Source organism: Portunus trituberculatus, chromosome 46 (assembly GCF_017591435.1).
Source record: "Portunus trituberculatus isolate SZX2019 chromosome 46, ASM1759143v1, whole genome shotgun sequence".
NCBI classification, from domain to species: domain Eukaryota; kingdom Metazoa; phylum Arthropoda; class Malacostraca; order Decapoda; family Portunidae; genus Portunus; species Portunus trituberculatus.
Window position 1 is genome coordinate 26,402,735 of NC_059300.1, and position 16,721 is coordinate 26,419,455.

At 40.8% G+C, this 16,721-nt stretch overlaps 1 protein-coding gene across 15 annotated transcripts in view; it reads left to right on the forward strand.

Annotated features, from left to right (window-relative positions):
* Window positions 1-15,144, forward strand: part of LOC123520042 (protein polybromo-1-like) — a 37,184-nt gene extending 22,040 nt beyond the window's left edge. For 8 of the 15 annotated variants that reach the window (XM_045281891.1, XM_045281892.1, XM_045281886.1 and 5 more), the window contains 17 exons: window positions 698-799; window positions 1,859-1,960; window positions 2,545-2,721; window positions 3,699-3,830; window positions 3,979-4,140; window positions 4,346-4,509; window positions 4,736-4,908; window positions 5,295-5,464; window positions 6,703-6,747; window positions 7,199-7,333; window positions 8,532-8,789; window positions 9,685-9,850; window positions 10,152-10,299; window positions 10,686-10,786; window positions 12,157-12,258; window positions 12,786-12,888; window positions 13,498-15,144. In XM_045281891.1, coding sequence (XP_045137826.1) covers window positions 698-799; window positions 1,859-1,960; window positions 2,545-2,721; window positions 3,699-3,830; window positions 3,979-4,140; window positions 4,346-4,509; window positions 4,736-4,908; window positions 5,295-5,464; window positions 6,703-6,747; window positions 7,199-7,333; window positions 8,532-8,789; window positions 9,685-9,850; window positions 10,152-10,299; window positions 10,686-10,786; window positions 12,157-12,258; window positions 12,786-12,888; window positions 13,498-13,708 — 2,451 coding nt within the window. In that variant the 3' untranslated portion in view covers window positions 13,709-15,144. The remainder of the gene's footprint in view (window positions 1-697; window positions 800-1,858; window positions 1,961-2,544; window positions 2,722-3,698; window positions 3,831-3,978; window positions 4,141-4,345; window positions 4,510-4,735; window positions 4,909-5,294; window positions 5,465-6,702; window positions 6,748-7,198; window positions 7,334-8,531; window positions 8,790-9,684; window positions 9,851-10,151; window positions 10,300-10,685; window positions 10,787-12,156; window positions 12,259-12,785; window positions 12,889-13,497) is intronic. The other 7 variants (XM_045281901.1, XM_045281900.1, XM_045281887.1 and 4 more) reach the window with 6 other exon arrangements.
* Window positions 15,145-16,721: the final 1,577 nt, after the last annotated feature.

Consider the following 16,721-nt stretch of genomic DNA (forward strand, 5'->3'; position numbering starts at 1 on the left):
ATAATGGTTAGGTCTTCTCAATGTGGCGTGTCAGGTGCGTCCAAAATTGTCATAGTAAGGGATTGTTTGTCATGTGCACCACTTGTAGTATATATCTCCTACTAACTACATCAGGGCACGGATGCATGCCCCATCGCTGTCATGGCTGCCATGTTACTTTGTTCGCATCATTAATAATTATAAATGGGGGAAGTAAGGAGAGGGAAGGGAGAGGGAGGAGGAGGGGGGAAGATAGTGGGAGAGTGGGAGGAGAAAGGGGGAAGCGAGCAGGAGAGAGGAACGTAGGGAGGAATGGGATGGGGGATTGTAGACGTTCGTATGGATAGGTTGGCGAGGCTTGGCAACACCGTATATCTCAAGAGTAAACGCTTTTACTAACATCATTTGGCATTGCTTAGTATGACCAAAAATTAGCGGAAGGTGTCTAATACACAGTGTCAAAGTACCATTCCGATCAATTCATTAGTTTGAAAGATATTTGCGAAAAACAATAACTCACTCTCCGTGAAATGCGTAGTAGTTGTGATATTTTGCAGTTTGCTAGCACTTCCTGTTATTAATTGACCTTCATAACCATTCAAGTTGGTTGATTTATATATGGACACAATGATTGAGTTTTGAGTTAGATAATCATTGGTGCATTTATTTATTTATTTATATTTATTTGTTTGTTTTTTATATTTTTTACATTTCACAGCCTCCGCCACAGCCCACTGATGGCACAAACAACAGCAGTCTGAGTCACAATGAGGTGCAGTACTTTGTTGGGGACTTTGTCTACCTCTCCCCACCAGACAAGGTATGTGACTGATACACCCTTCTTTTAGAGGGCTTTTATTAGTGTCTGTTCAGTGGATTGAGTCTGTAGTTTTCTTGTTATTCACTTGCGAAGGAATGATATTTGCCATCAGTTGAGTTTTGTTGATGTTAGGTTGGAATTGAGTGCCTTTGAGAAAACTAAATAAAATGGCATCCATTCTTAGATAGAGGTAGACGTAGGAACTGTTAGGGAACAAATCCTCCATAAACAACTGCAAATGTAAAGTAATGAAAGAAGAGAGATGTCATGCTTACCTCAGAAGTGGTACATGATGATCCCACTGCTCAACACACTGTGGTCTGTACCTCTGTGGTGCAGTAATCCTGTGTGGTTGAGCCATTGCTGGCCCTGAGACACAGGCATAGAGTACTTGTCTCTGTATTTCCTGCATGTTTCCTGCATGTCATAGGAAGTGACTGAAAGGGATGAGGGAGAAGGCAGTATTGCCTATTTCTATATTAAAGTGACAATATGTATCTGTATTAGATATCTCTTTCACAGAAGTTCCCTAAGGGAATGCCTGTGACAGGAGTCTGCCTCTACTTCTGTCATAGTATTCCCTCCTTGCATGCTCTACTCCAGTCATTCTCCTCTCTCCCTTTTCCCTCACTTATTCCAGCTTTCAGTCTTCTCATGTTGCTAGAGGTCATCTCCCATTCTTGCTTATATTATTGTGTTAAAAGTTATTTTGTCAAAAGTTTTTTTAATTTCTAAATTTATCTAGACCTTCCATCCTGTGTTAGTATTTTTTTTTTTTTCTGTCTCTCCCCGTCACTAAGTGGAAAAAATCTGATAACCATACCCCGTTTACTTTATAGATTCTCCCTGTTCTTCTCCTACTCTGGTTTTCTGCACACTTTCAGTCACAGTTTTTCCACAAACAATTTTAGCTATACTTAGATGACTTGTATCCTTATAACTCCCACATTCATTTATACTATCTGCCACTCCCTTTGTAGACTGGGACGGTGATGGCCTTGTTCACTGCCATGTAACCAATGAATCCCTTTTGCTCATCTTGTACTCCTCTTCTCCAAGTGTACGGGTGGATCATCTTGTGCTGAAAAGAGGTGTTTGGTAGGAACAGCCCACTCTCAGCAAAGACGTCCACCAGCCACTCCACATTCTCATGCTGTCCAGGTACTCCCCATCTGCCCACCATGTCAGAGAAAAGAAATAAATAAAAATGAAATTGGGGTGCCTGAATGTGCATGAATGTAACCAGCATGAGAAGAGATGAGAGTAACAACATGCATGGGAAAGGATGTTGATGTGATTAATCTTAATGAAAACCAGACTAAAAGACAGGGATGAGGAAGTATTTTGGTAAATACAAAGAAATAGAATCAGGAGTGTCTCAGAGGATGTTTGCCAAATGATGGTGTAGCTGTTGTTTTGGAGGATCATTTATTGGAAGTAGTCTTTCTGCATTAGTAGCTGATAGCAGATCTGTTCATCTGCTGTCAGACAATTGGACTGTGTGCAAATCTTCCCTTTATCTTATTTATGTATTTCTAGCTGGTTTCTGTTCATCATTATTATGTGCAGTAATTTTTGTAACATACTTCAGTGCTGTTTTTGTAATGTAGTTATTTCTAAGAAGGCAAGTCGTATGAAAAAAAAACATCAGAAGTTATCACTTTGAAAGAATAAAAATTACCTGGGGAACCATTTATCTGGTGATTAGAGGATGTTCTGACCATAAGACTGGCCTTTTCTCCCAGAACTGTGAGTACCCGATCTTGCACATCGAGCGGTTGTGGACCAACAGTGAGGGCCGCCAGATGGTGTACGGCTGCAACTACTACCGCCCAGCAGAGACTTTCCACTTGCCCAGCCGCAAGTTCTTTGAGCAGGAGGTGTTCAAGACAGACCAGCACCATGCCTACTCACTCACTGAGGTGTGTGTTGTGCCTTTGGTCATGGCACTCTTAGTTTGAAGCTGTAAGAAGTGGGTATGGTATGAGATAACTGTTTAGTGATGTGAGACAGCTGTGAAAGAAGGAAATACAGTGGATCCTAGGACTTGGAACAAAAAATTTAGTAATTTTTACCCTTGGAGTTGGAACAAAAATTTTAAAGAAATTTATCCTTGGAGTTGGAATGATATTCGGACTTGGAACAATCCGAAGGCAGGTGAATCCGGGTGACGCTAGTGCCGTTGACAGGAGGTAAACACTGGTTCCTGCTTTGATTTGATTCTGCATTATCACTTTGCTCTTATTCCCAGCTGGGCTCAGGACATTTGACAAGTTTTTCATTTGACCAGAATCACTTAACCAGGTAGGATGGTTGAGTATTATTTCACATAGTAGTAGTATCCTCATCTTGTAAATAATAAAAATATTTCTTAACTACTGTGGTGACAAGGTGTAACAGATGCAAAACGAAAAATCCAAGTAGGACTAACTGACTATGCTAATGGTAATGCTGCTACCGTCCAGTATGTTCTTAATACCTGGTTAAGTGACACTTGTCATGAAGCTTGCCACCAAAACATAAATAATATTGATTTTACATAGTTCAATTCTTGTTTACTTAGGTAAAAACCTGGGATGTTGGAACAGATGAAAAATTATTTATATTATTTCTTATGGGGAAAATGGTTTCAGACTTGGAACAATTTGGACATGGAACAGCCTTCTAGTTAGAAGTTTGAGGGTCCACTACAGTTTTCTTTCTCTTATGGATCATAATTTCAATTTTTAGATGTGAATAGAAACTAGTAGCAAATTTTTTCTTACTGGAAGCCTCGCTTATTTCATTAAAGGAAATGTAGCTGTGAATGGAAAGAGATAAAAATTAAACATGCATGTGTGTGGAGCTGGAACATTAATGGATGATTTTTTAATGCATCTTTGCTTCCTTCATGGTGCAGGTGATAGGGAAGTGCTATGTGCTACCTCTGATGGATTATGTCAAGATGGCTCCTGAGAACGTGGATGAGAAGGACATCTTTGTGTGTGAGTCTCGCTACAACAGCAGGAACAGGTTCTTCAAGAAAATCAAGGTGAGTCTCCTCTTGTGTTTGCTCCATCCTGTTGTCTATTTAGATTGCACCATAGCATTTCTAAACCAGCAGATAAAGTGAAAGGAGAGTTATAGTTAAATGTTTTGTGAAATATAGCTAGAGGATCTCAGGATGTTGTTATTTGCAGTCTTTCCCATTCAATATTGGGGACCGTGTGAAACTGGTGGAGCGGCCGGAGCCTCTGGAGATGAAGCGTGTGGACTCTATCTTCAAGGAGAGGATAGAGCGCCACAAGGAGGAGTTGGCTGAGCTGGAAGAGGAGACCAAAGTCATCCGTCGTCCACTTCCGGTACGGCCGTGGTAGCTCCGTCTTCTGTAAATCTGCTCTTCTCTTGGCTTTGATCTGCAGCCTGTAGTATCACCAACAAGGTGTTTTGTGCATCAAGATTTGATTCACTACCTCACTTACACTCATGGAACATCCTTTGTTGCATTGTAAGGAACAGATGAGTCCCAGGAGTGGTGTGTTTCTGACTGTGTTCTCTCTTCACTAGAATGTAGCCAAGGTGCAGTTGGATGGGACATCTGGCAACACCTACTATGAGCAGTACAACATCTCCTCTGGTCCCATCAAGGTTGGGGACTACACCTACGTTAAGGGACGGGAGTCTGGCAAGAAATCCATCAGGCAAATCAGTCAGTTGTGGGTCACACCTGAGTGAGTCATAGAATTATTGTGCACTGCTGTTACATTACTAGTGTGTGTGTGTGTGTGTGTGTACGTGTGTAGGTGCGCGTGTGTGTGTATGAAAAATTTTGTTGTCACATAGAACTATCTAACATTTCCTACATTTATTCCTCTATTTTGAGAGTGGAATGACTGCATGTTACATATCAGCCTGTATTCCTTGCTAGTGTTGTTAATGCAGTGTTTTGGTGTGCAGGGGAACAGCCTATTTTGTTGGCACAGTATTCAAGTACGCCTCACAGACAAACCCCAGTGGGGAGCAGCTATCTTACCGCCAGGAAGTGTATCTCACGGCTGGTGTGGAAACCCTGCCTGTGTCTGACATTACTGGCCGCTGCATGGTGATGGACATGAAGGACTACTGCTCCTGTGAGTGTTAAGGAGTACTGCCTTATCATCTTGATGTCATTTAATTCATGATTTTTTTACAGAACCAGGAATTGCATGCACTTATCACAGTCAGGTGTCATATCTTACAAGTCAGTCACTGGATGAAGTTGAGGAATACAAAGAAGAAAAAAAGTAGTAGTAAAAAAAAAGGATAAATATAGAAAAAAATCTTGTAATGAATCTTACAGCAAAATTACACAACTTAGGCATTCACATCAAATGCTATGACTTTAAGCTTATCTGCTGTGTGAGATTAAGTGAGAGTTACATAAATAGTCTGTCCATTCTTGTACAGTACATGATTAAAGTGAAATTATGTGTCAGCCTGTTCAGTTTTCCTTATTGTGCTTGTCCTTCCACATCAGTCCGCCTCACTGAGATAAGTGAGAGTGACGTCTACGTTTGCGAGAGCTTCCTGGATGAGATGAACCAACGGGTGAGTTCCCTCCAGAATGGCCTGCGCAAGTACAAGCTCTCCAACCTGGTCAATGCTGATGAGATTTACTACTTCAAAAAACCCATCAACATCAACAAGGTACTGAGATATTAGTGTGGTGTGTGTGCGTGTTGTGTGCTGTTTTGTGTTTTGTTTGACATTTTGCCTTATTTGAGTCATGCTTTCTTTGAGAAGTATTCCAATTTCATTGTTGTTGAGAGAAGTAAAAGGGAGGAGGAATGATTTTTTGGGCACACTGGATGGTCACCTGCACAGTGAAGTAGCTGAATGAACACAACCTTATGTATGTTGATACTGATGTAGTAATGACATATTCAGTGTTTGTGTGATGCTGAGTCATGTGAGTTTCTAGTAGTGATTGGAGCAAGTCTGTTCAATGATCTTGTGCTGAAGTCCAACTCTGTTGTGATTTGGAACAAGTTGATTTTTTTCTTGTAACACTTCAACTAGGTGCCTTTTTTTTCTCCTTACAAGACACTAATGTGGTTGTATTTTTGTATTATCTATTTTGTGAGTTCTTGTTGTTATTCTTGATAACTTAGGGAATGCAAATGGATCTGCTTTTATCTGTGTTATATTCATTAGTTTGTAACATTTACAGTTAATTGCTTGTTTAGAGAGCACATTAGATAGCTGGAGATCGCCAAAAGTTTGCAAGTATTTCCCCTTGACAAATCCCTCACTGACACATGATCAATGTCCTATTAAGTGGTGTGAAGAAGAGGATGCTGTTATGATATTATTGTAGTTGTCAAATCTTTTGGAGTTATAATTAATTCAATCCGTTATAGCGAAGACTCAGTAGTTGATTGATTGGAAGAATAGAATGGAAAAGTAATCTTTGTGGAGAAATACAGTCTATAATCTGCGAGTGTTTGCCACACCACCATCCCAAGAACCAAGGTCATAAGTTCCGACTAACACCTACCTACCCAATTACTGCTATGCTGTATTGATGTAGAGCATAGATAAGAACACTTTTCTCTATTACATTTTTACTGACAACCTAGATATGAAAAATTAAAAGAACAAAGGAATGCAAGGTTACATTATGTTCACCACTGGCCTACTTGATAACATTGATGTGATGTTGCAGCTTTTTGTGGAACAAGGAATGATACATGCTGTTGAGTGGCATGAGTTGTACATTTTTAAGAGTAGTCTATTAACAGCTTGTGAACTTTTGGCATCTTACTATACAAATGTTTGTTATTTACTTTTTATGCTTTGACCCCATTCCCTGAAGCCTTTCGGCCATGGCAGTGGTTGGTGAGTAACATTCAGAGAGTCACTACACTTCTCCTTTATTGTTTCAGTTTGACCCTTCTGTGATTGCCTTCAAGAAGCAGCCACTTCCCTACGTAAGTCACCTCTTTCTCCTCTTCATCATCCTCATCTTGATCCTCCTCCTCCTATACCCTCATGAGATCTAACATTAACAATTCCTTCCACCTCCTTTGCTCAATACCAAGGTCACTTTCAAGTCTGTCGGTGCCACTGCAATGTGTCTGGCCATGTTCCTCATACAGCTGCAATGTAATGCCCAAATCTACCCACTGCACACTTTGCTAAGGTGTGGTGCCCTTGAGGGCTGAGTGCCTGCTTACCACTGCACCTCACTTCTTCCCTCCCTCCCTCACATACATGAACACAAACACAGACACAGATGAATGCATACATCACTGCCAATCTGCAATGCCTGGATCAGCATCTCTTCATGTTCTGCTGCAGTTTTTTAAGTCTTTTTCCCCTGCGTTTTAATGTATTACATCCTGTGTGAAAATATAGGCTGTGAGGAGTGTGATGTTGCAGGAATCCTCCCCTCTGACCCCGCGCATGGACCTGGATTATGATGACTCCATGGATGGACCACCTCCCTCAGTGGCTTCCGTGGACTCTGGCATCATCACAGGCACTCCCAAGGCCATCAAGAAGACCCCCACTGGAGTATGTCATGTGTATTAGAATGAGGGAATGCTCTTGCTGATGTGGATGTGTGTAGAGGGGAGGGAAGGGAGGAGTGGAATGACTGAGTGGAGAGGAGTCAAATTGAAGGGTTGGTGTGGGAAGAAGGAATGAAGGGCATTCAGTACGGATGAAGTGTGTGTGTGTGTGTGTGTGTGTGTGTGTGTGTGTGTGTGTGTGTGTGTGTGTGTGTGTGTGTGTGTGTGTGGGTGGGTGTTTGTTTGTTTGTTTGTTTGTTTGTTTGTTTGGATAGGGAGAAGTTGGTCACAGTGAATAACTAAGAATTGAATGTAACATGTGGGAGAGGTGCTGTGTATAAGAAAGATACTGTTGACAAAAGGAGAGAGAGAAAAAAATGTGAACATCCTTGTTATAGGAATATATCACGGTGAAATATGAAAACTATTTTTGTTTATTGCCTGGGGGAAATATCTTTAGTATAAGGTGGATGTGTGTTTGGGTGCTTGTGATTGCATCAAATGTGTGTGAAGGTTTTATGTAAAAATTAAGAACCTCTGGTGTGAATCAGAAAACTATCAAATTGACAGGAAAATGATTAACTTAGAACTTGAAATTTGTATTTTCTCTAGTAGGTTGCAGTGCACTTTTATTTGAGAAAAAAGTTTTGACATAGTAATTTTGATTTTTTCTAGCATTGCCTTGCATAGTGTGGTGCATCAGTATGACTAGTCCAGCTCATGTCATGTCAAGGGAGGGAAGCAGTGCTATTCATAAGCCAACAGCCTTTACCTAGTCAGAGTTATTGTCACTCTTTAATGGAAGAAAAAAAGCAAGAGTTGACTTTGGATTTGTCTGGTTACTGTGTGCTGCAAGATCAGTGCTGTAAAGAAAAAAAAGCTGTTTGTTTTATAAATTCAACATAAAAGAAGAGTAATGGTGTCATCAGTGCTTGAAAGTGCCCAAATTATACACACAACTCCACTGTTTTTTGGTCAAAAATTATGCTTGTATTAACCAACTCATAAGCCTTCCTGTCCCTTGTGATATAATGAGAATCCCAACACCTCCCTCTGATAAGCCCCTACCCCAACTCACTAGCTTCTCTTAATCCATCATTTCAGACTTGCCAAACTTGTACTTAACTTCATAACTATTAATTCACCCCCCCTCCCACTAGTATCCTTCCTTTCCCTTACATGGCCCTTGTACTTCTTGCCAGCAGAAGCAGTTTCAGCAGATGACTGGGAAGAAACAGATGACAGGCTACATCCTATTTGCTGCTGAGATCAGGAAGAGCATCACACTCAAGAATCCCACAGCAAACTTTGGTGAAGTGTCCCGTCTGGTGGGCATAGAGTGGAAGCGGCTCACTGAAACAGACCGCAAGCTGTATGAGGATCGCGCCCACCAGATGAACCTGGAGAGTGCCGAGCGAGCCCTTAGTGGGAATGGCCCAGACTCCCCTCAGGCTTCCCAGGTGAGTTTGGGTTCTGGAATGGGGTAGTGGTAAATGAGTGCTGCTAAGATGAGATTAATGAAGCAGTGAGGAATGAGCAGTGATGCCAAGATGAGGGTTAATGAGTCAGTGGGGAGTGAATGATGGTGCTGGGATTGGGTAGATGTAAATGAGTGGTGGTGCTGAGATGAGATTAATGAGTCAGTGGGGAGTGAGTAGTGGTGCTGGAATGGGGTCATAGTGATCCAGTGTTAAGTTCAAGCTTGTACAGTGAGTGAGTGAGTTTGTATTAAGGAAGCAGACATGCATAGACCTTTGAGGAATAAGTAAGGATGGGTCTGTAGGAGAGTGGTGCTGATAGGGTTAGTGAGGCTTGCAATTACAGTGAATTGAGAGTATATGAAGGAACAAATATGCATAAACCATATTGAGAGTAAATAAGAGCGAGTCAGTAGAATGTGAGTGAGAAGTGTAGGAAGATTTAGTAAGTCAATGAGGAATTGTTTAAGCATGCAGAGACAGTTAATTGAACTGATTGTGTAAAGGGAGTAGGCACTCATAGACCTTATAAAGAATAATGGAGTGAAATGGAATTGTGGTGGTGATATAAATTTTAAGAGTAGTAAAGGTAAGGCCCAGTAGATGGAGTGATTGGTAGCTTAGATTGCATTTACTAGAGATGTTAGTATTAAACCATAGATTAAGAAGCTTAGTATATTTTAATTGAGGCTGTTTTATAATGAGATGGGATAAAGAGGGAGATGATGTATGGAGGGATAAGGAAAAATTTTGTTGTGAAGAGATACAGAGTGAGGAAGTCAGTTGGGTTTTGAGGGATGAAAGGATTGTCATTTATTCATTGGTGAGTTATCTGGAGACATAACTTTCATGGATGGTTGGTTGTGATGTATTGCAGGCAACGCCCCAACAGCCCTCGTCCCAAGACCTGCCGCTACCCAACAACCCAGACGTGGTGTTTGAGTGCATGTGGGAGAGTTGTGACCACATGTTTGAAGATCTGGCTGACCTTAGTGACCACCTGCTACTGGAGGCAACTGGGCATGTCTTTAAAGTTACGCAAGGTTAGGCTTGTTGGCCTTATGTCTTTAATATAACTTTATTGATGTTAGCATGTCTCTACTTTTTTTCTATTTTAATTAACCTTATTTCTAGCATCTATGACTTCCATGAATGTATTATTTTATCCTAACCAGTATTGTATTATGAAGATGTATTTCTGTTATTATCAGAACTTTTTAAATGTTGTGTTATCATTTTATAAAGCTGAATTCAGTACTTGAGTAAATCATCCAGTGACTATGTGCTTTAGTTACTGTAGAGCTTCTTTCACAGTAGACAGTTAAAAGTCTTCTTGTGCTTCAGAGTTTGAATGCAGATGGAGAGGATGCTCCCGGCACAAGAAGAGCTCACTGGCACCCTTCCCCTTGGTGCAGCGACTGGCCAGGCATGTGCGGGAAGTGCACATTCTGAAGAACACGGGACGCATTATCCAGCACCATGACAGATCCAGGTATGTGGCAGCACCTGCACTCTGCTTCTATATAGTTCAAGGGGAGGAGAGGGAGGAGGCCACAAGAACATAAGAGTAGCTGTAAGAAGCCTATTATTGCCATCCATTGATATGACTAATCTACTTTTAAAAGCTCCCTAATGACTCAGAGCTAAGAACCTGATTACTACACGTGTTTTGTTTACCTACCACTATTTTGAGAACGAATTCCAACTGGGATGGTACTTTACCTTGTAATTTCTTGTTGGAAGAAAAGGTTGATAATTTAATGTATCCTTCTATCATAAAGACAGTTTTTAAGTTTGGCAGTGGCAGTACCAATAGCCATTCTTGATTTATCAGTCATTACTACCTGCATGATACTTATGGGGACCATCTCATTACAGAAATTTCTCAGCCTCTACTCGGCGATCACTTTTGTCACTACAATCCTCAGCCACTACCTCCAGTACCTGCACCACCGGTTCCCAACACTCTCTACTGCAGGGTGAGTCAGTCTCTCTCTCTCTCTCTCTCTCTCTCTCTCTCTCTCTCTCTCTCTCTCTCTCTCTCTCTCTCTCTCTCTCTCTCTCTCTCTCTCTCTCTCTCTCTCTCTCTCTCTCTCTCTCTCTCTCTCACACACACACACACACACACACACACACACACACACACACACACACACACACACACACAGCCAGATAACCGGGGTTCGATTCCCCGGCCGGGTGGAGATATTTGGGTGGGTCTCCTTTCACGTGTAGCCCCTGTTCACCTAGCAGTGAGTAGGTACGGGATGTAAATCGAGGAGTTGTGACCTTGTTGTCTCGGTGTGTGGTGTGTGCCTGGTCTCAGACCTATCCCAAGATCGGAAATAATGAGCTCTGAGCTCGTTCTGTAGGGTAACGTCTGGCTGTCTCGTCAGAGACTGCAGCAGATCAAACAGTGAATTACACACACACACACACACACACGGTAGCTCAGTGGTTAGAGCGCTGGCTTCACAAGCCAGAGGACCGGGGTTCGATTCCCCGGCTGGGTGGAGATATTTGGGTGTGTCTCCTTTCACTTGTAGCCCCTGTTCACAGTGAGTAGGTATGGGATGTAAATCAAGGAGTTGTGACCTTGTTGTCCCGGTGTGTGGTGTGTGCCTGGTCTCAGGCCTATCTGAAGATCGGAAATAATGAGCTCTGAGCTCGTTCCGTAGGGTAATGTCTGGCTGTCTCGTCAGAGACTGCAGCAGATCAAACAGTAAAAAAAAACACACACACACACACACACAGTGTTTAGGTGCTTGCTGTGTTGCCCTCCTCAATGATGTGTGGATGTCATGGGTTGCTCAGTCACAGTGTAATGATAGTTGATGCCACTTGTCATGCGTTTTGTTTCTTAGTTCTTGCACGAGACATTTCTTGTGTTTGTAGATACCTGTTCAAAGTGTGATGCACCTGGTGTTGGAAAATTAATTTGAGTTTGTAATTTCATCAAGTTTAATTGTATTCTTATTGAGAAGAGTTATTGAGTGATCAGTGACTTGGGCATTCTGTAGTGAGTCAGACAGGTGAGGCTGGAGACAGCTTAGAAATAACCAGTATATTTCACATTAGAATACTGCAAGTTAATACATGTGCAAAGTTTACTCTATATTTTTATTTGATTTTATTGCCATTATTTGTAGTGGTGAATCATTGGTGTGGTGAGAGTGGTGAAGTGATTAGCTGGTCACCATGGGCCCCCCTGATGGTTCATTGTATTGCATTGGGTTTTTTTTATATATTGTTAGTTCTATTTAGTCTTCAATTATTATTATTATTATTGTGATATTGCTGCATGTTGCGAGTGTTTAGAAGAGTATCTGCATGACTTGCATGATTTCAGGCCTCCATGGGCGAGGAGTCACCTTACCCTCAGGGGTGGTTGTCAACTACCCTAGCATGACCAGCAGTGGCCAGGTGACTCACCATTCTCACCTAGCCTCAGGTGAGTGTCACCCTTATGCTGGCACTGGACTCATCAAAGTGTTTTGATCACTGCCTGTCAGTCTGTATTTGCTGTCTATTGTAGACAGAAGCTTGTTCTTGGTGTACTTCATTCTGGCACAGTAATGTCATAACACTGTTACAAAGCATTGCTTGTATCTGCTGGTTGGTTTACGTATACATAATTTGAAAACAATTAGTAAAAATTGTCCCGTATTCCTTCTAAAACCTTCTTTAGATACCAAATTATACCAAATTATTTGGATCAGTTTCATCAAATATTAACTAATGACTCAAGGTTTCAGTAGGAATAGAAATCAATTTGCATTGTAGCAGTGTTAGCACAGACACGAGTCCTTAGATTTTTATTATACAGATGAGGTTTCAAACTTATTGTATTAGAATTCTCAAGTTTAACATTATTGTCCTAAAGACAAAGACTGTTGGTCATAACATTTTATTTATTATTTTTTTTATATATATATATTTTTTTTAGAAGACAAATATGTGTGATGCTTTATTTTACAGGTGGTATTAATGGCAGCTCCACACCCACAAAATCCCTGGAGCCCATATTTGTGGCTCCTCCTCCCAAGACACAGAGGCTGCTCCACTCCGAGGCCTACATCAAGTGAGTAATCCTTCTATTAACCTTTATTATTTGGAGATGTTTTTAAATATCCTAGTGGCTACATGCTTCATCTTGGGATGTATCAAAGTATCACACTTCAATTTAGTTTACCATCACACTTCAATTTATTTCACCATAGACCGAGGACAGTGGTTCATAACCTAGGGACCACAGCAAGAATTTAGGGAGCCATGGCAAATTCTTGCAAATTGATTTTGCAAATCTTTTAAAAAATTGTGTAACAGAGAGAGAGAGAGAGAGAGAGAGAGAGAGTGAGAGTGAGAGTGAGAGTGAGAGTGAGAAGGGAAAGGAGGCAGGGAAGGAGATACACGAGTCAAGAGGTTTTGGTTTTGCCTTTTTGCGTCTTCCTGCATCTTGTTTCCTCTTTCTACTGTCTCTTCCATCTTTCCCTTCTTCTTACCTCTAACCCTCCTTCTTGTCTCCTCTTCATGTCTTTTGTTTAAGCTTCTTGCATCTTGTTTCAGTTTCTGTGCTTATACTCTTTACCTTTTGCCTCTTAATTTCTCTTGCTTCTTTCTGCTTCTCATCCTCTTCGTGTTTCTCCTGCCTCTCGCTTCCTTTTGTCTCACTATACTAATGATTTTCCAGGTACATTGAGAACTTGGACAAGCCCTTCATCAGCAACTGGGAGAAACACTTGATGGCCACACAGGATAACACGGTCATCAATGACTCGGGGCGCCTCCCAGCCCAGTGGCTTGCCAATGGTCCAGGCAGTCACGGCACTGTGGTCAACGCCTTGTGGGCTTTGCGTGAATACATGATGAAGGACTCTTTAGGAATTGCAAAAATTTTGTGACCCGATACGAGATCCGGAGACAGCAAAAAGGAAGAAGTGAGTAAGCCAGTAAATTCAGGCCAGTCGGCCACCATTACTCTTCTTCCAACTGCCTTCTCCTTTTCTGTGTCAACGTCTGTCAGTGAGCTAGGCTGAGGCTGGCTGCCTGGGCCACCCAGTAGTTTGTGTTGGCCTATTTTACTGCAATGTAGCTGTGTAATGTAACATTTAGGTGAAATTTTATGGGCATTGAAAAATTATAATTGTTTTGTTTTGTAATGATGGTAGTCAGTAGTGTAGCATATGTTGCCAACATACCAGTGACCAGGTGCCATAGGACTCCTTTTGTTTGCACTCATGTTTAAGTATTAACTGGGCATTAAAACCATGGAAAGTTGAAGTATAGCAAAGCAGAGTATATTGTAGTCTATCCTGGGTATTGTTTACCGAGAAGAGCCGTTATTGATTGAAGCATTTTATATTAGACCGATATAGTTTAGATAGATAATAGAATTCCTTACATTAGCTCTTATTGGATATATGATATCACAGTTTAAACAGCAAGTTAAGCTTTATCAATATTAACTTGATTATTTTAATAGTCCCATTTTTCAATTCTCATTTCTAGAATAATTATGAAATACTTTGGTACAAAAAATACCTGCTTTTTGTGTAAGCCATTTATGAATCTCCATTAAGCCAAGCAGTGTGCCTTGTGTTTGCTGACTGCAGATGTGATCACTCCACCAGCCAGGCAGACTGGCTGCACCGTTTATGGTCCTCTGTCCAAGGTGAGGCCAATGCTGCTGTGGGTGATAGAATGCTTTTCTTTCACCCTTAGTAATGTGACTTTGCCTGTGTGGCCAAACAAGATGCACTGCATCACAACTCGCCCATCACTGTTTAAAGATCAGTTCAAGTTCAGTAACCACAGCCACCTCTGCGTGTTTCATGGGTGTCCCCGTAGAATACTTCCTGTAAGCACGAATATAAAACATGCATTTTTGTATATGTGTATAGTTTCAGTAATTATGAGTTGTAGCCAGTGTTCTGCACTATAATGAGTTTTGTTAAGTCATGTTTCCTGGCTGTTTGCCTAAGGAAGGCAGCAAGGTGTCTCATAAAATTCCCAACCTAAAGGTACAAATGTAGTTTAAGAGCCTCGGAGCTCAGTCTTGTTATCCCCAACTGGAATCGAATAGCTGAACTCTTAGTGCCACCACCTGCAGTCTTGCTGGTGACATGTGACTTTTTTTTACATGTATTAGAAATTGGTAGATCAATATTTTTTATTAAATTGATTTAAAATGTCTTTTTACTGTGCATTACGGTTTAAGAATTGTCTGAAGTACAACAGACTGAATGTGCAATTTCATGAGAAAGAGAAAAGGTTTTGTGGCAGACTATGTTAGTGTTAGATTTATACACAATTTTATTAATAAAAATAACAAAATTTACATTTCTGCCTACCTACTAGTACCAGTGCTTGATCATACACCCTTGAGGCCAAACATACTATACTGTTTCCCATTACCAGTGTGATGCTGAATCACAATCCTGTTACCAACAGGTAAGTATGTAGCTGTGTGACAGTACAGGGCTTATATCCTGAACACTGAGCTAAACATGTACATAATGTATATATACACAGTACTACAGGGGAACCTCACACATAATCTGTTCCAGAAGGCTGTTCAAATTGTGATTTGTATGAATTGGAAATAATTGTTTCCCATAAAATAATCTTTAGATTAATTTCTTTCAGACCTACAGATTTTTGCTAAGGTTCACACTTACTTATTCTGCATAAAAGTATAGCAGCATTTGTTTGAGTATGATATATTGAGTTAATTTTCTTTTATGATTGTGATCATTTAAGTGGAAATTATTTTATTTGTTAATTTTAAAATTATCTTCAATATTTTCTATGCAGGATCTCACTTGTGGTGTCAGTCAGTTACTCTCCATCTCACATGATGTGGAAGATGAGTGAGCTTACACAGGCTCTGGATATTGTGGTAGTGGGAGCACATATACTCCAAGGGTTAGAATAACAGCAAACACCATGAAATGGCTCCAGCATATTTAAGAGAATGAAGAGTAAATTGCATGAAAGATCACTGAGAGTTAACTTCTCAGTGTGTGTGGAAGCTTGCACAAAACAGGACAAGTTTATGAATGATGAATTGAATTTTATATGGACAAATAACAAGCTGTACAATTAGCAAGGTTGAGAAGTGGCTGGGTTCTCTTTAAAAGTGCACCATGTTTTCCAAAAGCATCAGCCCTGCCAGGACATCATTGCACTGTTTGTTGACTTACAGCTTCCTATTAACTTGTTGCAACTTTTTCCACATCGTGGTGTATTATTGCACAATAATTTCTGTTGATTAATATAGCTATAACAAGAGTATTTATCTGTGACCATTGTGCAAATTATGAGCCTTAAGGAACAGTTAACAGTACTCCGGACAAGTCTAGCATTGGTCATATCCTCCGGCTGGTATACTTTGGAGAGTAGTGACCTGTGCAACTTTTCTGCATCCTAGTGCATTGTTGCACAATAATATCTTGATAATTCATGCAGTTTGTTATTATGGCTAAAGTGAAACTACAGTAACCCCTGCATAAGTTGGCTCAGAGGATTATTATCTTAAAACATCCAGTGGTATCGACATCAGATTCCACTGCACGTGTTTAGACAGTAACAGCCCTCTTATTCATCTTCCAAGGGCATCCAAACTGCATATCACAATTCCCTTGCTCTCTGAAATGACATATACAGTGGTTACTGTAGTCCAGTGCACAAAGTATAGGGATTTTGTGATCATGCCTCTTTTGTTACCATGTGTCCAGTAGAATCTTTACCTTGTTCTGCTGAAGTAAATCAGCAATTCACATTAGCAGAACAAGGTAAAGATTCTACTGGACACATGGTAACAAAAGAGGCGTGATCACAAAATCCTTATACTTGTGCAATTCCACCCGTAGTATTATGTACATTACAATGACTAACATGAAGTGGCAAAGGTCG